This window comes from Esox lucius, chromosome 5, assembly GCF_011004845.1.
Source record: "Esox lucius isolate fEsoLuc1 chromosome 5, fEsoLuc1.pri, whole genome shotgun sequence".
In the NCBI taxonomy this organism is placed as follows: domain Eukaryota; kingdom Metazoa; phylum Chordata; class Actinopteri; order Esociformes; family Esocidae; genus Esox; species Esox lucius.
In genome coordinates this window covers 17,155,727-17,173,450 of record NC_047573.1, presented here as the reverse complement: position 1 = coordinate 17,173,450, position 17,724 = coordinate 17,155,727, and the positions used below count along the sequence as shown (strand labels likewise).

The following is a 17,724-nucleotide window of genomic DNA, read 5'->3' as shown; positions in this document are numbered from 1 at the left end:
AATCCGAAATCACAATGTACATTTTCACTGTTATGCTGATGACAAGAAGGGGGACCGGAGGGTGTGTTCCATCTACAGGGGGATCACACTTTTCAGCCTCCCTGGGAAAGTCTATGCCAGGGTACTGGAGAGGAGAATACGGCCAATAGTAGAATCTCGGATTCAGGAGGAACAGTGTGGTTTTTGTCCGGGCCGTGGAACACTGGACCAGCTCTATACCCTCTACAGGGTGATGGAGGGTTCATGGGAGTTTGCCCAACCTAACCACATGTGTTTTGTGGATTTGGAGAAGGCATTCAACTGTGTCCCTCGCGGCATCCTTTGCTAAGGGCTGTCAGGTCCCTGTACGACCGAAGCAGGAGCTTGGTTCGCATTGCCGGCAGTAAGTCAGACTTGTTCCCAGTGCATGTTGGACTCCGGCAGGGCTGCCCTTTGTCACCGGTTCTGATCGTAATTCTTATGGACAGAATTTCTAGGTGCAGCCAGGGGCCGGAGGGTGTCAGGTTTGGCGACCACACGATTCCGTCTCTGCTCTTTGCGGATAATGTTGTCGTGTTGGCCCCTTCAAACCAGGACCTTCAGCATGCACTGGGATGGTTTGCAGCCGAGTGTGAAGTGGTGGGGATGAGAATCAGTACCTCCAAATCCGAGGCCATCGTCCTCAGTCGGAAAAGGGTGGCTTGCCCACTTCAGGTTGGTGGAGAGTGCCTGCCTCAAGTGGAGGAGTTTAAGTATCTAGGGGTCTTGTTCACGAGTGAGGGAAGGATGGAACGAGAGATTGACAGACGGATCGATGCAGCTTCTGCAGTAATGCTGTCGATGTATCGGTCTGTCATGGTGAAGAAAGAGCTGAGCCGCAAGACGAAGCTCTCAATTTACCGATCAATCTACGTTCCTACTCTCACCTATGGTCATGAGCTTTGGGTCATGACCGAAAGGACAAGATCCCGGATACAGGCGGCCGAAATGAGCTTTCTCCGCAGGGTGGCCGGGCGATCCCTTAGAGATAGGGTGAGAAGCTCGGTCACCCGGGACGAGCTCAGAGTAGAGCCGCTGCTCCTCCACATCGAGAGGGGTCAGCTGAGGTGGCTTGGGCATCTGTTTCGGATGTCTCCGGAACGCCTTCATGGGAAGGTGTTCCGGTCCCGTCCCACCGGGGAGGAGACCCCGGGGAAGACCTAGTCCCTCTAGCGTGTACTATGTCTCCCGGCTGGCTTGGGAACGCCTTGGTGTCCCCCCGGAAGAGCTGGAGGAAGTGTCTGGGGAGAGGGAAGTCTGGGCAGCTCTGCTTAGACTGCTGCCCCCGCGACCCGGCCCCGGGATGAAGCGGAAGAAGATTGACTCTTTTGCTTTGGGTCAATACTAGATTTGGTTGTTAAATAATACAAGATGGGAAGTCTTCCAGAGGTAGCATGTGTAAGACTGTGAATACAGTTTAGATTAAGGCTGCTTTGATTGGTTGAAAAAAATACAAAATGTTTTTTGGTGTTTATTCAAGTTACATAGCTTGTCCTATCAAAACTAGATTTTAAATTTAAACTTACTGGGCTGTTTTGAGAATTTTAAGATGACCTCAACATGTGAAACTAAGTTGTTTTGGTCTCTAACTTGAACATTTCAAGAAATACTCTTTTAGGGTTAATTAACATGAATTACACAAACAGGTTTCTAGGGTTAACATGAATTACACAAACGATAAACATGTTTAAATATTGTAAGTTGAGAACTTAAGCATGTAAAACAATGTTTGTTTGGTCTTTCTAGCTTGAATGGTTCAAGAGATTGTTTTAGGGTTAACTAATTGTAATTATGCATATGTATGCACATTTATGTTGTCATAGTCATTAAAACCCAAAGCACTGGAAGATGTGATAGCCTCAGCATGTGTAACAAAATTGTTTTGTTCTCTGTATTTCACAAGTTTCAAGAGAGAGAGATTCTGGTAATATCCCATTTAAGTCAACAGAAGTTTTCAAAGTGTAATAGAAGTAAAATATATTTTTTAAGTATAAGGTGTTTAAAAAAAGATTAACACTATTTAAAGTTTGAATAGCGTTTCTAGCTTAAAAAGTGTAAGAGCAGTAGCAGTCCAAACAGTAACAATTACAATACGAAATATATCAAAGATTAAACCTGGGGGCTCTTGTTAAGTCCCAGTAATTACATAGTCTCAGCTAAATTCCATTTAATTGGTTTCTAGCTCAAACAATGATAATAGCTAGCTAGCTGTTTTTCTGTCCTGTGGTAAAGTCAGCTAGCGTTAGCCTCTCTAGGTTACTGGAGTATGCTGTTCAAGTTGCATGCATTCTGGGACCTTAACGATCACTGTCAAATCTCCTTTAGAAATACAATTACAAGTTTGAAGAGGAGTGGTTTTAATTACATCTTGATTGCAAATATTCCACACAGTTCACTCAGCGGCTAAGTGTTGTGTTCACTGATGTTTTCTACATCATTCACGCTTTTACTCAAGTGGAAGTCCATCAGACAGAACCTACATTCTGCTTTAAAAGAAACATCACAGTCAGGTGTAGTGGTCTAGTCTCCTGACTCTGGACTGCAAATGGTCCCTTGTTACAAGGGTTTGAACCCTGGCTTTGCCAACTGTCTGTGTCCTTTATCTTTCCTTTCCCTCTGTTAACTTGTTTTCCTAGCTTCTCCTTGCTACTGTACTGTCTAAGAATAATAAAATACCAGACATTTTTTCACAGAACAACAAAATGAAAGACACCCCATCAGTCTGCTTTACAGGTGCTGTTGTTAGTGTGAGGTCTGGTCACACTATTGGTGATGTACTGTGCAAACGGTTATGTTTGTTCTTGACATAACCTAATGGTTCACCACAAAGGGGAAGTTTTAAAATGATACTTATTTGGTCTACAGATTTGCGCCTCTCCCAAAACGCACCACAGTCATGGTTTGCGATCTGTGCCTGTGATTTAAGTTGTTACATAAATCTTCTATTAAAGGGAGAGAGAGATTATAAAGAGCGATTGACGGACTTGGGTGAAGACTTCTATGTCAGTGGAACACTATTTAAATAAAAACCCCTTGATTATTTGTCAAAATCACTACAGGAATGTACTAAAGTTGTCGATGGTAGCCAGATGAAGGTACTCTGGCTGGTCATCATTAGTATCTCCCTCCCACCCCTGCTCCCCTCTGTCCCTCCCCACTCTTCTGTGCCGCACAGACAGGGTATTCCTCTTCTCCATGACCTCTGACCCCAGCGAGCGGTTCTCTAAACACTCCTGGATCATCTGGGCAAGGTCCTGCTGAAGACGCTGGCAGTTCTCCCTGCAGGAATGGAGACAAAAGTTGATTTGTTGGTTTGTTTCTCACAAATGTTTTGTCTACCTGTCACAGTGGCTGGTGAAATAAACATATATAGATAGATAGCTATGGTTATTAGGAAGCAAGCATAGAAATTAGTTTAACTCACGCTGTTGGTGGTGTTGGCAGATTGTAGTCCTCTCCTGTTTCACCTGTCAACCAGTAAGTCAACTCACTGCCTTTACCCTGTGAAGAATGCAGACACACACAGTAAACTGATATACAACACATTACATAAGAATTTAGGTGACAGTAAACTGTGATATACAACACATTACATAAGAATTATGGTGACAGTAAACTGCCTCTATAATTCTGTGTTGATAAACAGCATGTGCCAGCTCCATACCTTAAGGTAAGTCTCGCCTCTCTTTTCATACTCAAACTTGCAGTCTGTCCTCTGTAAGATGTTGATGGTGGGTTGACTCACGTGGATTCTCAGGGCTGGATGAAGGGAGGGAGTTTTATTTTATGTTAAACCATCATAAAATGGGTCTGGATGAAGAGAGGGAGTTTTATCTCAATAAAAGCGCCCTATAAAATGTTTGTTTAGCGTTGCTATTGATATTTCTAATGTTCCTGTAGCCTGCTTACGATGTCCTGTTGATTCCATGCGAGAGGCAGTGTTCACTGTGTCTCCAAACAAGCAGTATCTGGGCATCTTTATCCCAACCACTCCTGCTGCACAGGGACCTAAGGCACAAGCAGTGAGAGTAAGGGACATGTTTCTATATTGAGAAATATGAACTGAGAATTGAGAAAGACCAAGCAGAGTTTGGTCTTGATGATGTAGTGAGGGAAGAGATGGGATACAGGAGGGCGCTACCTGAGTGTATACCAATACGGATCCACACAGGTAGCCCTGGCAAGTGTCTGAGCTGGAAGGTCCCCATAAATTCCAGGATGTCCAGGGCCATTCGGGATATGTCCACGGCATGCCTGTTCCCGTTCCGCCGTGGCAGCCCTGAAGCCACCATGTATGCATCCCCTATCGTCTCCACCTGACACAGGACGAGAAGAACACTGTATATGTTGGCATTTCAAAGTTGAGTTATCAAATGCACCAAATAACAGAGTCATCCTGCACAATGACATTCTTGTGACATGGCACACAACATCAGTGTAGTAAGAATTAAGGAATATATAAAGCAAAAATATACATAAGTATTTAGTGTAATTTCATGCTTGTTGTTTATTCCCTTGTATTTTGTGTTAATTTTATTTTATACATTATTTCTGTGTTCCGTGTATAGTCTTATTCTCCTGCAATTAACTGCCTTTAGCCAGGTCATAGCATTTTTTTCTCAACTGATTAACCTGGTTAGATGACAGTTACATTTATAAAGTGGCTCTTAAAATGATTACCACATTCCAGCTCTAGCTGAGATTTGATGTTCATTCATATTCATTATTTCGTTTTTGTTATGAAATGTACTAATTGTACCTGCAGGACTTCCCATTAGTGCATTCATCTAACTACATTACTTCTAAGGACAATTGGTTGTACCACAGGTCATTCAGTTATGTCATGGCAAAGGGATGAATACTTTTGCAGTCAGTCATTTTTTTATAATTCTATATTCACAAATAATTTAGAACAATTTAGACATTCATTTTTCACTGTGACATTATGGACTTTCCATGGATTGGTCAGTGGAAAAAATATTCCATGAAATGTGGAAAAGTCGGAAGGGGTGTGAAAACTTTTGAGAGCCAGTGTATATTTGACACATACCTTGTATACATCGTGGTGATCGAGGATTCTGTCAAAGCCCTTGTAGATGTCGTTGAGCATGTCCACCACCTCCATGGGGGTACTGTACTGGCACAGGGTGGTGAAGCCCACTATGTCACTGAAGTACACTGTCACCTCCTCAAACAGCTCCGGCTCCACAATGCCTGTCTCCTTCAGAGAACGCACTACAGGACTAGACAGAAAGGGAAGCAGAGAAGTAATTTGCTGGTGTCAAATGAATTTCTTTTGTAGTTTGACAAAGACTTTCTGGTCAAAACTCTGCACTTAACAAAACAAAAGGACTGTTGAATTGTTTGGCGACATCTGTTTCTTTGTTCTATTTGGGGTTTTTTCCAAGTTGTTGACTGACCCAGGTAGCAGCATGAAGTTGAGGAAGTCGGCCCGGTCCCTCTCAGCCTTGTAAAGTGCCGTCCTCTCCTCCACCAGGTGCTCCAAGTTCCTGGAGTACATCTGTAGACGACGAATCAAGTTGTCCATGTAGCTCTCATTAGCCTGCTTGTGCAGGTTACTGTAGAGAGAAAAAGTACTCAAACACATTTTGTCACATTTGTGCTATGTTGACCTGAGAAAATGTTTAAAACCTATTTATCTGGGCACAGGACCACTTGAAGAAACTACACGACAGTCAACCAAAGCTAATTAACTCAGTTTGCATTCTAATGGGGGTGTCTGAAAAACAGAATAAGCTTTTGTTACTTCTCATTGCATGAATATTTATTTGTGTTTGCTTCCATGTTAAATTGTTTTATGCTTTTCAAAGAAACAGGTAAATGGCTTTACATAATTTTCTCTTGTCACCTAAGGGTTTGACACAGTACTACATAGAAAATGTATATATTTTCTTTGGTATTGGATGACCATTGTCATTGGATTGGTGTTGTTAATGCCGTTGATTGAGAGGCCTGATATCCCTCACTATGAAAGCACTTTTCCGCCATTAACAATTGCAGCATCATAGAGACATTCTTTAATGTACGGAAACTAAATTAGAAGAAACATCCCAACGTGCTAGATCTCAAGGACACGTCTCCATCAAGTAAGTTACGTTGTTCTTGTTCCAACTCTTGTTCCAACATCACACCAAATGGATGTAATGCATAGTACAGGACCATAAATAGAATAACAATTGTAACCAAAATATGAGAACAGCTGGAATCTCTATAGCTTTGTAATTCAATAAAGATTTGTTTGTGTGTGCAAGGTGCTCCAGGCTCAATTAAGGTGTTGTTAGAAGGTACATTTCTGTTTTTGAGAAATGACCCCAAATACCTAAATCCCCAAGCATCCCTTTAGGACATGCCCTGTCAGCCATGAGGTGGTGTAGAGAATAGTATGCAGCTTGGGTGGCTGGTGTCATCTTTACAATTTTTTGGGCCTTTCTTTGACCCCCTCATGTGTAGAGGTCTTGGATAACAGGGAGCTTGCTGTGGTAATTAACTTGCCCGTTCACATCAACCTCTTAAATCATCATCTTTACCCTTGGTCTTACCTAACCTTAACCCTTATCTAAAATTCATCACATTCATTTCTTCTATCAGGGAATTTCTGAAAAGGACCGATACACAAATGTCTTCCTTAAGTGCATATCTAAAAAAAAAGTACGGTACATAGTGTACATAGTGTACGTAGTGTACGTAGTGTACGTAGTGTACATAGTGTATGTAGTGTACATAGTGTACGTAGTGTACATAGTGTATGTAGTGTATGTAGTGTACGTAGTGTATGTAGTGTACATAGTGTACGTAGTGTATGTAGTGTACGTAGTGTACATAGTGTATGTAGTGTACATAGTGTACGTAGTGTATGTAGTGTACGTAGTGTACATAGTGTATGTAGTGTATGTAATGTACTTGCAAAAAAAGCTATTTTTCATGTGCATGTCACAAATTTCTTATAAGCAAATTGTTTCTATTTCACAAAAACATGTGATGGTGTGTTGGCACATCCACACGATACACAAGTAGGTGGCTGGTACCTAAATATCTTCCCCAATGAGCTCTCTATCTTCTTAAAGTCAGGCCGTCGCTCTGGGTCCTCATCCCAGCAGTTCTTTATCAACATGTACACCTGTAGACACAGAGAAAAAATCATTTACCAACAAAAGCGGGCTGCAGACTCGATCTCTAATACCTGTCTTGTCTCTGCAAGTCTCCTTCTTCCCTTCCTTTTTCCCTCCTCACTCTTTGTCTCGATATTTTTCCTCAAAATACACAAACAAATGCAAGTCTTACCTCCAGTTCCTTTTCATCTGCAGTTTCAAAATTCAGGTCAGGTCGGAAATGGGGTGTTATGCCGGGGAACTGCACTCTGGACAATTTCTCTGATGAAGATAGAACAGTTATTCTGCAACAGTACAATATGTTGTGCTCAAGTGATTTGACCAGAAGAGGTCAACATTTCCCAAGAATTACATGCAAGACCACAACAAAGTGGCCAGGTAATGATGGTAACTGGAGCATGGCACAGCGAGTGCACCGATTCTGTCTAACCAGCACGGTGGGAGCAGGCTTCGGTGTAGAATGTGTTCTTCCTGAGAACAATTTCCTGGGCAGTGATGGCAAAACTGTAGACATCCCCCTTCTGGGAGATACCCTGTCTACGCAGATGTTCTGGAGCTGTCCACAGGTCTGACGACGAGCGAGAGGGACACATAGAAGGATAGATACAAGAGAGGGGAAGGATAGAGAGGAAGTTGGCATAAGGCACATTGTCAGTCTTATTCCACGGAGGCCCTAGTGTGTGCTGGTTAGCCTTTGAAGCTAAGCAGGGTTGGGAAACCAGATGCTTCACTTGAATGGGCGTGTCCAAACGTTTGACTGTTACTGTATGGACAATACTTAATTAAAATGTTATTATGGGAGGATATAACAGAACAGAGAAAATAAAAGTAAAAGATTTTTTTAAAACAAGGGGCGGGAGAAGTTTTGCAATAAATTACTTCAGGTGCATCTGTTTTGCTTTAATGCTAACCATGCTAGCAAGCTTTCAAAACAGGGTTACTACCTCGGCTTGGGTTTAGAATGGTGTTACAGCCAAAGTCAGTGATCTTGACCACCATACGGTTGTCTACCACACAGTTAGTGGACTTGAGACGTCCATGGACCTGGATGTCACTGGAGTGGAGGTAGGACATACCCTGTAAAATAAAGAAAGCTGAAGATGTTTTAAAGACTTATAGACCTTATGTGATATTCAGCACACCAAATTCAATACAATATGTAATGAATGGGAATTTTTACCAATTGGACAGATCATATGAAATAGGCTAGGTTATTTAGTATACTGTTCATTACGACAATGTAGTGCAAAAAACACAGGGATCTGTTTAGACTCAAGAGCACCACTTCAACAACAACTGTCATAAATGATTCAAAATTTAGTGTGATTTAATATAATGTAGGGTACATGGAGCAAATGTAAATGTTGGTTCAATTGGGTGGGTTGATATAATTTCAACCCTGTTACCTATTGATAGGCCAGACATGTTTTAGCAGTTACATTATTTTGTGATGCTTACATACAATACAATCAATTGCTGATACCTGCTCCTTTTCCCTGTCACTGCCTTCATTGCCGTTTTTATTTCAAAGGCACAATATTGGTAGAAAGACTGACAAACCAACAGCAGTAATATAGTCTAGAGTTGTTGATAGCTCACCTTAGCAATGTCATACATGACAGAGATCTTAAACTCCCAGTCCATGAATGTCTCCTCCGGGTATGAGATCCTGTCATTCAGCACATACTGAGGAATAGGGGTCAAAGGTCAACGTGTGTGCGTGTGGCAGTAGGGCAAATAAGGTTCTTTCTTCCTAATAAGTGACTGGATGTCATTGAACCTTAAATGTGTGCATGTGTGTGTGTGCATGTTTCTCACCCTTAGGGATCCCCTCTCGCCATACTCGAACACCCCAAATACACCATGATCATACTTGACTGTGCCATAGAACTTAGTTAGGTTGTAGTAGTCAATTTGTAGAAGCTGTAAAACAGAAAATATTATTCTAATTATGAATAGTGTTATAATAAATAAATATAAATGAACGAAAATACCTAATGATGCACAACACCCTTGGGTATGTTGACAGTCAAACTCGCCATTTAATTAGCGACTCACCAAGTTGAGCTCTATCCTCTGACTCTCATTAAAGTTTCCATCAGTGTGCTTCAGCTCCTTCAGGATCACAATCTGAAACCATGAAAACAAAACACTTTTACTTCCTGCTTTACGCTAACCTAACTTTGCTCCTTTAGGTACAGTATATTTTCAGGTCAATTCTATTTCTATGCTCAGTAAACATTTAACCATTCGCTTTTATTACACCAGACCTCCGTCACCAAGACAACAACAGTAGGCAGAGTATATCTGAAACCATGACAACAGTGGCCTGAGTACACATGAGGTACATCTGAAGTCTCCTCAAGATCCTGCTTTACTGTCTAACTGTAAAAGAAATGAGACATATACACCTAACCAGACCACTATATAATTCCCCACATACAGTATATTACTTTTTTTATTACCTTTTTATCGTACCGTCCCCTGCGGATTTTGTAACTTTTGTCTTTCCTGTGGTCCTCCTCAATCTGATAAAGAGAATGAGATGGGAGTTAAGAGATGTTATAACTTGACAGTGACGACATTCTTAGGTGTAGTTGCCCCCTGCTGAAACACTGACCTTTAGGGAGACCAGGCTGCGTTCGTTGTACTCCAGCGGGGTGATGAGGTCAGATTGAATGTGAGACCATTTCTTTCTCAGCTTGCGGTTTTTCTTGTTTTGCCTGGTAAAATTATAGCAGCACAGTGTGAATGCCCTCATGGAAACAGGATAATTAGAATAGGGCTACCAATGCAATCCAAGTATCTGTGATGTTAGAAGTGCCATTGTGCCTTGGTCTTACCTGTAGAAGATGAAAGCAATGGTGGCCACCACCACCACAGTGACACTTAGGACAAATACAGTGATGTACGGGTTATCCAAATCTGCGGGAGGGGAAAGGGGAACACGACACAGCCCAAAACCACCTGTTAAACCGGGGCTCCCTGGGCAAACACACACAGCATCCCCTGGGACATAATAACCCCTCTTTCAGTCTCACAACACACTAATTCCAGTCCTCCTTTATGCTCACACACAGTCAACGCTGCTGTTCCAGTGCCATTTTTTTAAACTGAAAGGCACTTTTCATCTTATATTGGTACAACCAGTCACAAATGCACACATTTAATTTGATTTGACTGACTTGTGTTTTACTTCGTTCTCATCAGGTAATTAAAAGTAATTAATGTCACTCCATGTATAGCTGCAGGAAGTAGGTGCACTGGGAGTGCTGAACTCTGACCTCCTGTTAGGGCCAAAGCACCCCCTAACAAGATTCAGAAACTACACAATAAGACAGACTCTGTTGCACGAACACAAATTGTGTACAGGTTGGTGCATGCATGTATACGTGGGTGTGTGTATGTGTGTGTGTGTGTGCGTGTGTCGGAATTAGTGCTAAACACATACCCTTGGATCGAGTGTCACTTGGGAGCCGTCTACCCCAGATAAAGGACGGCTCATTGTCGACGATCTTGGTGCAGTTGTGGGCAGTATTGAATATGAATAAAGTTTTATACTGCAGAGTGGACAGGAGAGGACTAGTGTTAGAACATACAGTAAGTATTCTTACAACAGAATCATATCACAGATGATAGGGGACTAACCTTGTTGTCAGTAGTAGTGTAAATTACTGAAAGATTTACATCTCTGTCCCCATACTCATCCAGCTCATAGTGACCTGCGATGCCTGCATGAAAAACATACACTGTTTGCTCTACACACAGCTACATACAAACACAAACACACATACACATAGTTCCAGCCAAGACCACAAAACCTTGGGTTGTTCCCTGGTCTCTTACCATCAAAGGAGATGTTTCTGAAGTTGTTGACGTTGATAACTTCCATGTTGCCGAGCTCAGACTCAGGCTTGCTCAAGATTTTCCTAATCACTTGACCAAACAGTAGTACTGCATCATGGTACGCTGCCATGAAGTCATTCATCTGGAGAGAGTGTAGATGAATTGGGCAACAGTGGTACAATATAAGAAATGTAATTTGGGATGCAATATCATTAATTCAGTGATACAGGGCACCAGCACAGCCAAGTCTCAATTTAGCAAATTTTCCCTGCAGTTGACACAGTTTATACAGATACCGAGCCTAAAACCCCAAAGAGCACAAAACAATAAAAACTTGAATCACAGTAACTAGGAAAAAGTACAATTCTAGCTATGCAAGGTAAAGATTCTAAGAATACGTTACCTTTTTGAGACACATAAACACAATTGTTCAAAAGTTTGGGCTCACTTAAAAATGTCCTTTTTTAAGTGAGCCCAAAAATGATAATTGTCCATTAAAATTATAATAAAAAATGTATCAGAAATACAGTGGAGACATTGTTAATGTTAGAAATGACTATTGTAGCTGGAAATGGCTGATCTTTTATGGAATATCAACGTAGGCATACAGGAGCTGTCATGGTACAATGAGCAGCAGCGCCACCGTTCCATACACCCTCAGTTCCCAACACATCCCGGACTTGTTTTGTCACATGTTTTAATCATGCACACCAGGTCCTTATCTACTCATTTGTAAGTGTTTAAATGTTTCCCCACAGTGTGGAAAGAAAGCCATATCGCAGACTGGCCAATAAAAAGAAATGGGTGATGGGCTAAAGACAGAAGGAACACAGACAAAGGACAAAGGAAGATTGGAAAAAGGTGTTATGGACAGACAAATCAAAGTTTGAGGTGTTTGGATCACAAAGGAGAACATTCGTGAGACGCAGACCAAATGAAAAGATGCTGGAGGAGAGCTTGACGCCATCTGTTAAGCATGGTGGAGGCAATGTGTTTGTGTCTGGGTGTGCTTTGGTGGTGGTAAAGTGGGATATTTGTACAGGGTAAATGGAATCTTGAAGAAAGAAGGCTATCACTCCATTTTGCAATGCCATGCCATACCCCGTGGATGGTCCTTGATTGGTGCCAATTTCCTTCTACAAAGTACTGCTCCAAACTATGCAAGAACTATTTTGGAAAGAAGCAGTCAACTGTTTTTTTGTCTATAACAGAGTGGCCAGCACAGTCACTGGATTTCAACCTTATTGAGCTGTTGTGGGAGCACCTTGAGCGTAATCCATGTAAGTGTCCATCAACCCAATCCAACTTGTGGGAGGTGCTTTAGGAAGCCTGGGGTGACATTTCTTCAGATTACCTTAACAAACTGACAACTAGAATGCCAAAGGTCTGCAAAACCATATTTGCTGCAAATGGAGGATTCTTTCGACAAAAGTAAAGTTTGAAGGACACTATTATTTCAATAAAAAATAATTATTTCTAAACTTGTCAATTACTGTATTTCCCTTTAATTTTGCTATATTTGTTATTCAAACTCATTCATGTATGTTTTCATGGAAAACAAGGACATTTTTAAGTGACCCCAAACATCTGAACGGTGGTGTATATTTTTGCATGGCCAGATGACCAGCAGGTCAGTAAATACAGTCTTACCGTCACATTGTCGCCCACATCTAAATCCACAGTATAGTTCCTAGTGTTGGGCATGGTGAGGACCAACACATTCTGCATAGCAGGGATAGATGACTTATTGGTGTAGTACTTATCACTGTGGAGAATCATGAATGCATTGTCAATGATAATGCAAACACTGGTGTGGTCAAACAGTCACTGAAGCAAGGTCATTTACAGTTTACCCTTTTCAAAGTCTTTGAATGAGAGACAGGGATGGAGGAGGACTAACTTGTAAAGATCAATGAGGATGAAGACAACAGTGGGATCATCCTCGATAGTTCCATTCTTCAGATCCACAATATCATCCGATGTCCCACATATTATGAACACTATACAGTGAAGAGGAGTGAGGGGTAGAGAGAAATATTTAGAATTTGAGTCTGTTTTTTGTTTTGTTTTTTTGACTGGCCTTCTCCCTGGTTGTCTGTTAGTCGTCTAGATTTTGGGAAAGGACTGAGATTTTACTTACAGTTGCATTCCCTATCTTTGGAGTTTAATTCATATCTGAGTTCCTCCACTTTGTTTATAGCTCTGAGTTTTTTGACACTTAAGAATGAGTGGGCTGATTGTGTACCCAGTGCATTGATGTACCTGGAGGGAGATACATTAGAATCAATATTACATTTATACCAATACAAAAGAAACACCTTTTTGCTTACATAATGTCTAAATTATATCCACATTTAACGTTTTCCATCATATTACATCAGTGAATTCGCATAATTGTCAAGACACTCAAAAGTGACACATGAGTGTCTAAAATAATTCACAAAAAACTCACAAGTGAATCAAAGGTCTCACTAGTGACTCACTAACCAGAAGCAGTTATCAGTGTTCTCTGGCTTCTTATAAAGGATGGCTGTGGACCACACAGGTTTTATATTGTCTGTGAAGTTCCAAAACATTGTGAAGAATGTAGAAATCTTGCGTGCGGGAGGCAGTATTCGGGTCAGATTGTCTTTGTAGTCACAGGACGGAGCAAAGCTACCTGCTGAGATGATTGGCATGCTGAGTTTCAGACCAACCTCAAGACTGGCTCAGGAGTGGGGGGGGGGGGACAGAGAGAGGAGACCGACCAACATGAAAAGGAGAGAGGAAAAAGATGCATTGAAACAACAATTGAAATTTTGTGGAATTCAGGTAAGTGTGTCATACAGTACTTAAACTGGATTTGTCACAGCAACACATCACTTACTCAACCATCTGAAAGGTAGCGTGGGTGCATGTGGGCCCAAGCAGTACACAGCCCTGGTCAGATTTTGCCTGAAATAGGGAAAATTGTTAGATTTCTGTTTATTCATGCATATGTGTCTATTTGTGTGTGTGTGTGTGTGTGTGCGTGTCTTTGAGGGAGAAGACAGTGATTGTTGAGTAACACTCACAGTTAAGTTCTTTACAGTCTCCACAACTTCACAGGTGCTACTTTGGCAGCCTTTGTTCGTATATAAAGTTGTCTCCACCCCTCGGAAACTGGCAGTCAGGTTGCGCTTCACTTCACAAAGAAAATGGCAACACCATATTGATGGACACACAGATAGTTATGTTCAGCAGAACAACATTATGACAGATACTAAAAATGTTAGAAAATATGCTGAAAACACCCAAATACAACACCCAGCTAAAATATACAACGGCATGTGAAATGGTTGACATTGATGTTACATCAACTGAGGGGTGGTGGGAACCAGGAAGGACTGGGGGTATAAGGGGTTCAACTGAGGGGTGGTGGGAACCAGGAAGGATTGGGGGTATAAGGGGTTCAACTGAGGGGTGGTGGGAACCAGGAAGGACTGGGGGTATAAGGGGTTCAACTGAGGGGTGGTGGGAACCAGGAAGGACTGGGGGTATAAGGGGTTCAACTGAGGGGTGGTGGGAACCAGGAAGGACTGGGGGTATAAGGGGTTCAACTGAGGGGTGGTGGGAACCAGGAAGGACTGGGGGTATAAGGGGTTCAACTGAGGGGTGGTGGGAACCAGGAAGGACTGGGGGTATAAGGGGTTCAACTGAGGGGTGGTGGGAACCAGGAAGGACTGGGGGTATAAGGGGTTCAACTGAGGGGTGGTGGGAACCAGGAAGGACTGGGGGTATAAGGGGTTCAACTGAGGGGTGGTGGGAACCAGGAAGGACTGGGGGTATAAGGGGTTCAACTGAGGGGTGGTGGGAACCAGGAAGGACTGGGGGTATAAGGGGTTCAACTGAGGGGTGGTGGGAACCAGGAAGGACTGGGGGTATAAGGGGTTCAACTGAGGGGTGGTGGGAACCGGGAAGGACTGGGGGTATAAGGGGTTCAACAGAGGGGTGGTGGGAACCGGGAAGGACTGGGGTATAAGGGGTTCAACTGAAGGGTGGCTGGCTTGCGATATCTTGAATGCTGTAAGATTTTCAGTGGGGGAATCTTGACACTTGTCACAAATGCCAGAGTGGCAGCAAGGACGGTGTCTCCCAGATGCACGCCTTCTGGGCAGCAGCCTTGGACCTCCCCTGTGGGGTGGGGCTTAATGCTTAGTTGTGGGAGAGTATGATGGCAGCGGACATGCCGGCCCACAGAGTGCTATCGGGCCTCTGCCCATCTGCAAGCCTGGTTTTTTTTTTTCGGGTTGTTGTCAGATGTGTATTCATAGTTAGCTAACCAGCTAGCTTATGTTTGAATCTGTCATTAGAAACTACATCCTGGCTGTAGCTAACTAGCATGGCAACCTCAGTGACTATGTAAGAGAGATTGTTAGGTTAGTCTTTTAATAACCTTCATATGTTTATGGTTACATTTGGTTAGGCGAGATATCGCTCATTTCTCAAAACAAGTTGTGTGAATCCTAATCCTTATGTGGCTAGTTATTGTTATTTCTGTCAACCTGACATCGTTTTTTTTTCTTTATGAAGCATTAATTGCGATGAACTTTCCGTTGTTTACCTTTAAAAGATGTAAACAAATAATCACTAAACAGTTGTTTGGTATTGTCAGTGACTACATAGTCAATGGAGGTCTGCGGTGTCTGACACTGATCCTTATTAATAGTTTGTTTATGACAGTTTTTGGTGGAACGAGACAACTGCATATATTTTGTCAATTCTAAATAGTGGAACAATAAGAAGTGTTGCCATTTCTAAATGATGAAACCACCATCTACTCAGTCTCAAACAAAGCTGAGAATCTATGCATTAATCTAGTAGTATTTGTTTGATTTTAAATCCAAAGTTTTGGAGAAAGCCAAAAGAAGAAATAGAGGCTTACACTGTCCCAATAATTATGGAGGGCACTGTATAAGCAATCATTGTAGTTAACCAGTTAGCTGCCAGTGGTACTTGAACAAGCAACACTGACCCATGTCACTTTTCATGTTTTCAAATTATGATTACATTTACCGTTTAGACAGTCTTCACAGGACAGTTCAGCGTCGTGTCTAATTGCTCGCTCCACAGCACCACGGACAAACTTCATACTCCATGGAGAGACATTGTCATTCAGCAAAACCACGTTCATCATTATCCCATTCAGACAGGGAGGCATAGACGCATCACATCGGCCTTCAATCAGCACTAGCCACCAGAAACCCAGCCACCAACCTCTAGTAGCCATTCTGAAAACTGAATGAATAGGCTACTTCCAGTATAGACTTCTTGTGTTGAGGAGAAGTTCAGTAACCAAATATTTCAGCTGTGGTCCTAATCCTTTTTCGAGAAAAGAAATCCATAAAAAGTTGACAAAAAGTATTGTCACCTGTTACTTTGTATCTAAATATCTACATTTTGGGTGCAATATTCCATTCAAGTTGCACAATTCTTACATTCCAATCCTTGTGAATAATTTGTTCAGTGCCTCAAAGCAACAAAAGCCAATGGAAAAGTAATTCCAAGAATGTTTCAGTTAATTGACAGAAATCTTGACAGAAAGGGCTTTGTTCCTTTATCTGAGGGCTTTGTTTTTAAATGAAAGATGTTGCTTTACACACCTGCTTTGTTCCTCTTCGATTCAGCCGCTCACCTGTGCTTTCCTTACTTATCTGTTAATGAACAACCGGAATCAACACACTGTCAGAGGGTGGGTGTCAGTCAATAACTATCTCCCTGTTATTGAATGACTGTATGAACCAAAACCCTGACACATCACATCACACCCACCATGTATAATGGGGTTATGCACAGATTTGAAGCATAGATGTTGAAAAAAAGTATATTCATTTTACAAGCATTAATTACATATTCAAACCCTTTAGTATCACACACAAAAAAAAGCTGTATTGCAGCCAAGTCATGAATAATTTGTTTAATCAATCTACCTGAAATTAAAGTGTCATTATATCAGATGAAATATAGCTATTTCTGGAAGGTTCCAGATAAGGTTGGCAAAGACTGGATGCCAGAAAGCGAAACAATGTTATTTGTTTCTGTTGGCATGTATGATGAATTTGGAGAAACTTATTCCTTCTGAGTATTGCTACATCTGTAAATTGAACCTCAATATGAATGTCCTTTTTATTCAGAGGTTTCCTTATTAGTAATATGTTTTTTCAGTTTTGGTCATAAAGGTGTAAGTTGTTTGTTGTTTATTTTATCTGTTTTAAATGAACAGGGAGGAAAGGAGAAACCACTATGGTCCCAAAAAGTGTTGACATAGAAGTGAAAAGCTATGGTATTTGGAGTACAGCACTGAAAAAAGTTTTACTGTACATACATTAGAAATTATAACATTTGTTGGTTTGTTATTTATATTTATTACTAAACATCCAGTGTTTTCTAAGCTGTCTTTCATAAATTAGCACTCAAACTAGGAGATGCAAGAAAAGTCAAAGAGAGACCAGAAATAACGTTGAAAGGGATACAGAGAGTGGCCGGGAGTGAAACGATTGTGCACCAGTCAACCATATCAGGAGCACTGCATAACTCTGTTGTGTGTGGGCGATTGGTAAGAAAGAAATTGTTATCAGTTAAGTAGTATGTTAAGCAGAACTAGAGTTTGGCAGAGACCATAAGAGTGACCTACTGTAGCTATGATGTAGGAAAAGTTTTGTAATCAGATGTACAGTTGTGCTAATAGGTTTGCATACCCTGCCATAAATTG

The 17,724-nt window shown here is 41.6% G+C and overlaps 1 protein-coding gene across 1 annotated transcript; it reads right to left on the bottom strand.

Moving 5' to 3' along the window:
• Positions 1-1,759: 1,759 nt before the first annotated feature.
• si:ch73-139e5.4 (heat-stable enterotoxin receptor) lies at positions 1,760-16,638 on the bottom strand. Its single transcript, XM_029119701.2, has 28 exons — positions 16,616-16,638; positions 16,029-16,334; positions 14,048-14,157; positions 13,861-13,928; positions 13,482-13,697; positions 13,135-13,256; positions 12,895-12,994; positions 12,645-12,759; positions 10,995-11,136; positions 10,797-10,879; positions 10,600-10,708; positions 9,992-10,073; positions 9,769-9,871; positions 9,614-9,676; positions 9,207-9,278; positions 8,967-9,071; positions 8,748-8,834; positions 8,093-8,225; positions 7,579-7,716; positions 7,321-7,409; positions 7,065-7,156; positions 5,439-5,597; positions 5,069-5,261; positions 4,160-4,334; positions 3,928-4,026; positions 3,683-3,777; positions 3,443-3,519; positions 1,760-3,297 (listed from the first exon to the last, which is right to left on the bottom strand). Exons 2-28 carry the CDS (start codon positions 16,240-16,242, stop codon positions 3,072-3,074), a joined length of 3,267 nt encoding a protein of 1,088 aa, XP_028975534.2. The 5' UTR covers positions 16,243-16,334; positions 16,616-16,638; the 3' UTR covers positions 1,760-3,071.
• Between the last annotated feature and the right edge of the window lie 1,086 nt (positions 16,639-17,724).

Bases quoted from the DNA above. Each gene is read 5' to 3' on its own strand.
- si:ch73-139e5.4 (XM_029119701.2), bottom strand. From the start codon at position 16,242: ATGGCTACTAGAGGTTGGTGGCTGGGTTTCTGGTGGCTAGTGCTGATT. The intron at 9,072-9,206 runs GTGAGTCGCTAA...TCTGTTTTACAG, and splicing joins AGAGGATAGAGCTCAACTTG to CTTCTACAAATTGACTACTA. The intron at 3,298-3,442 runs GTGAGTTAAACT...CCATTCCTGCAG, and splicing joins CTGCCAACACCACCAACAGC to GGAGAACTGCCAGCGTCTTC.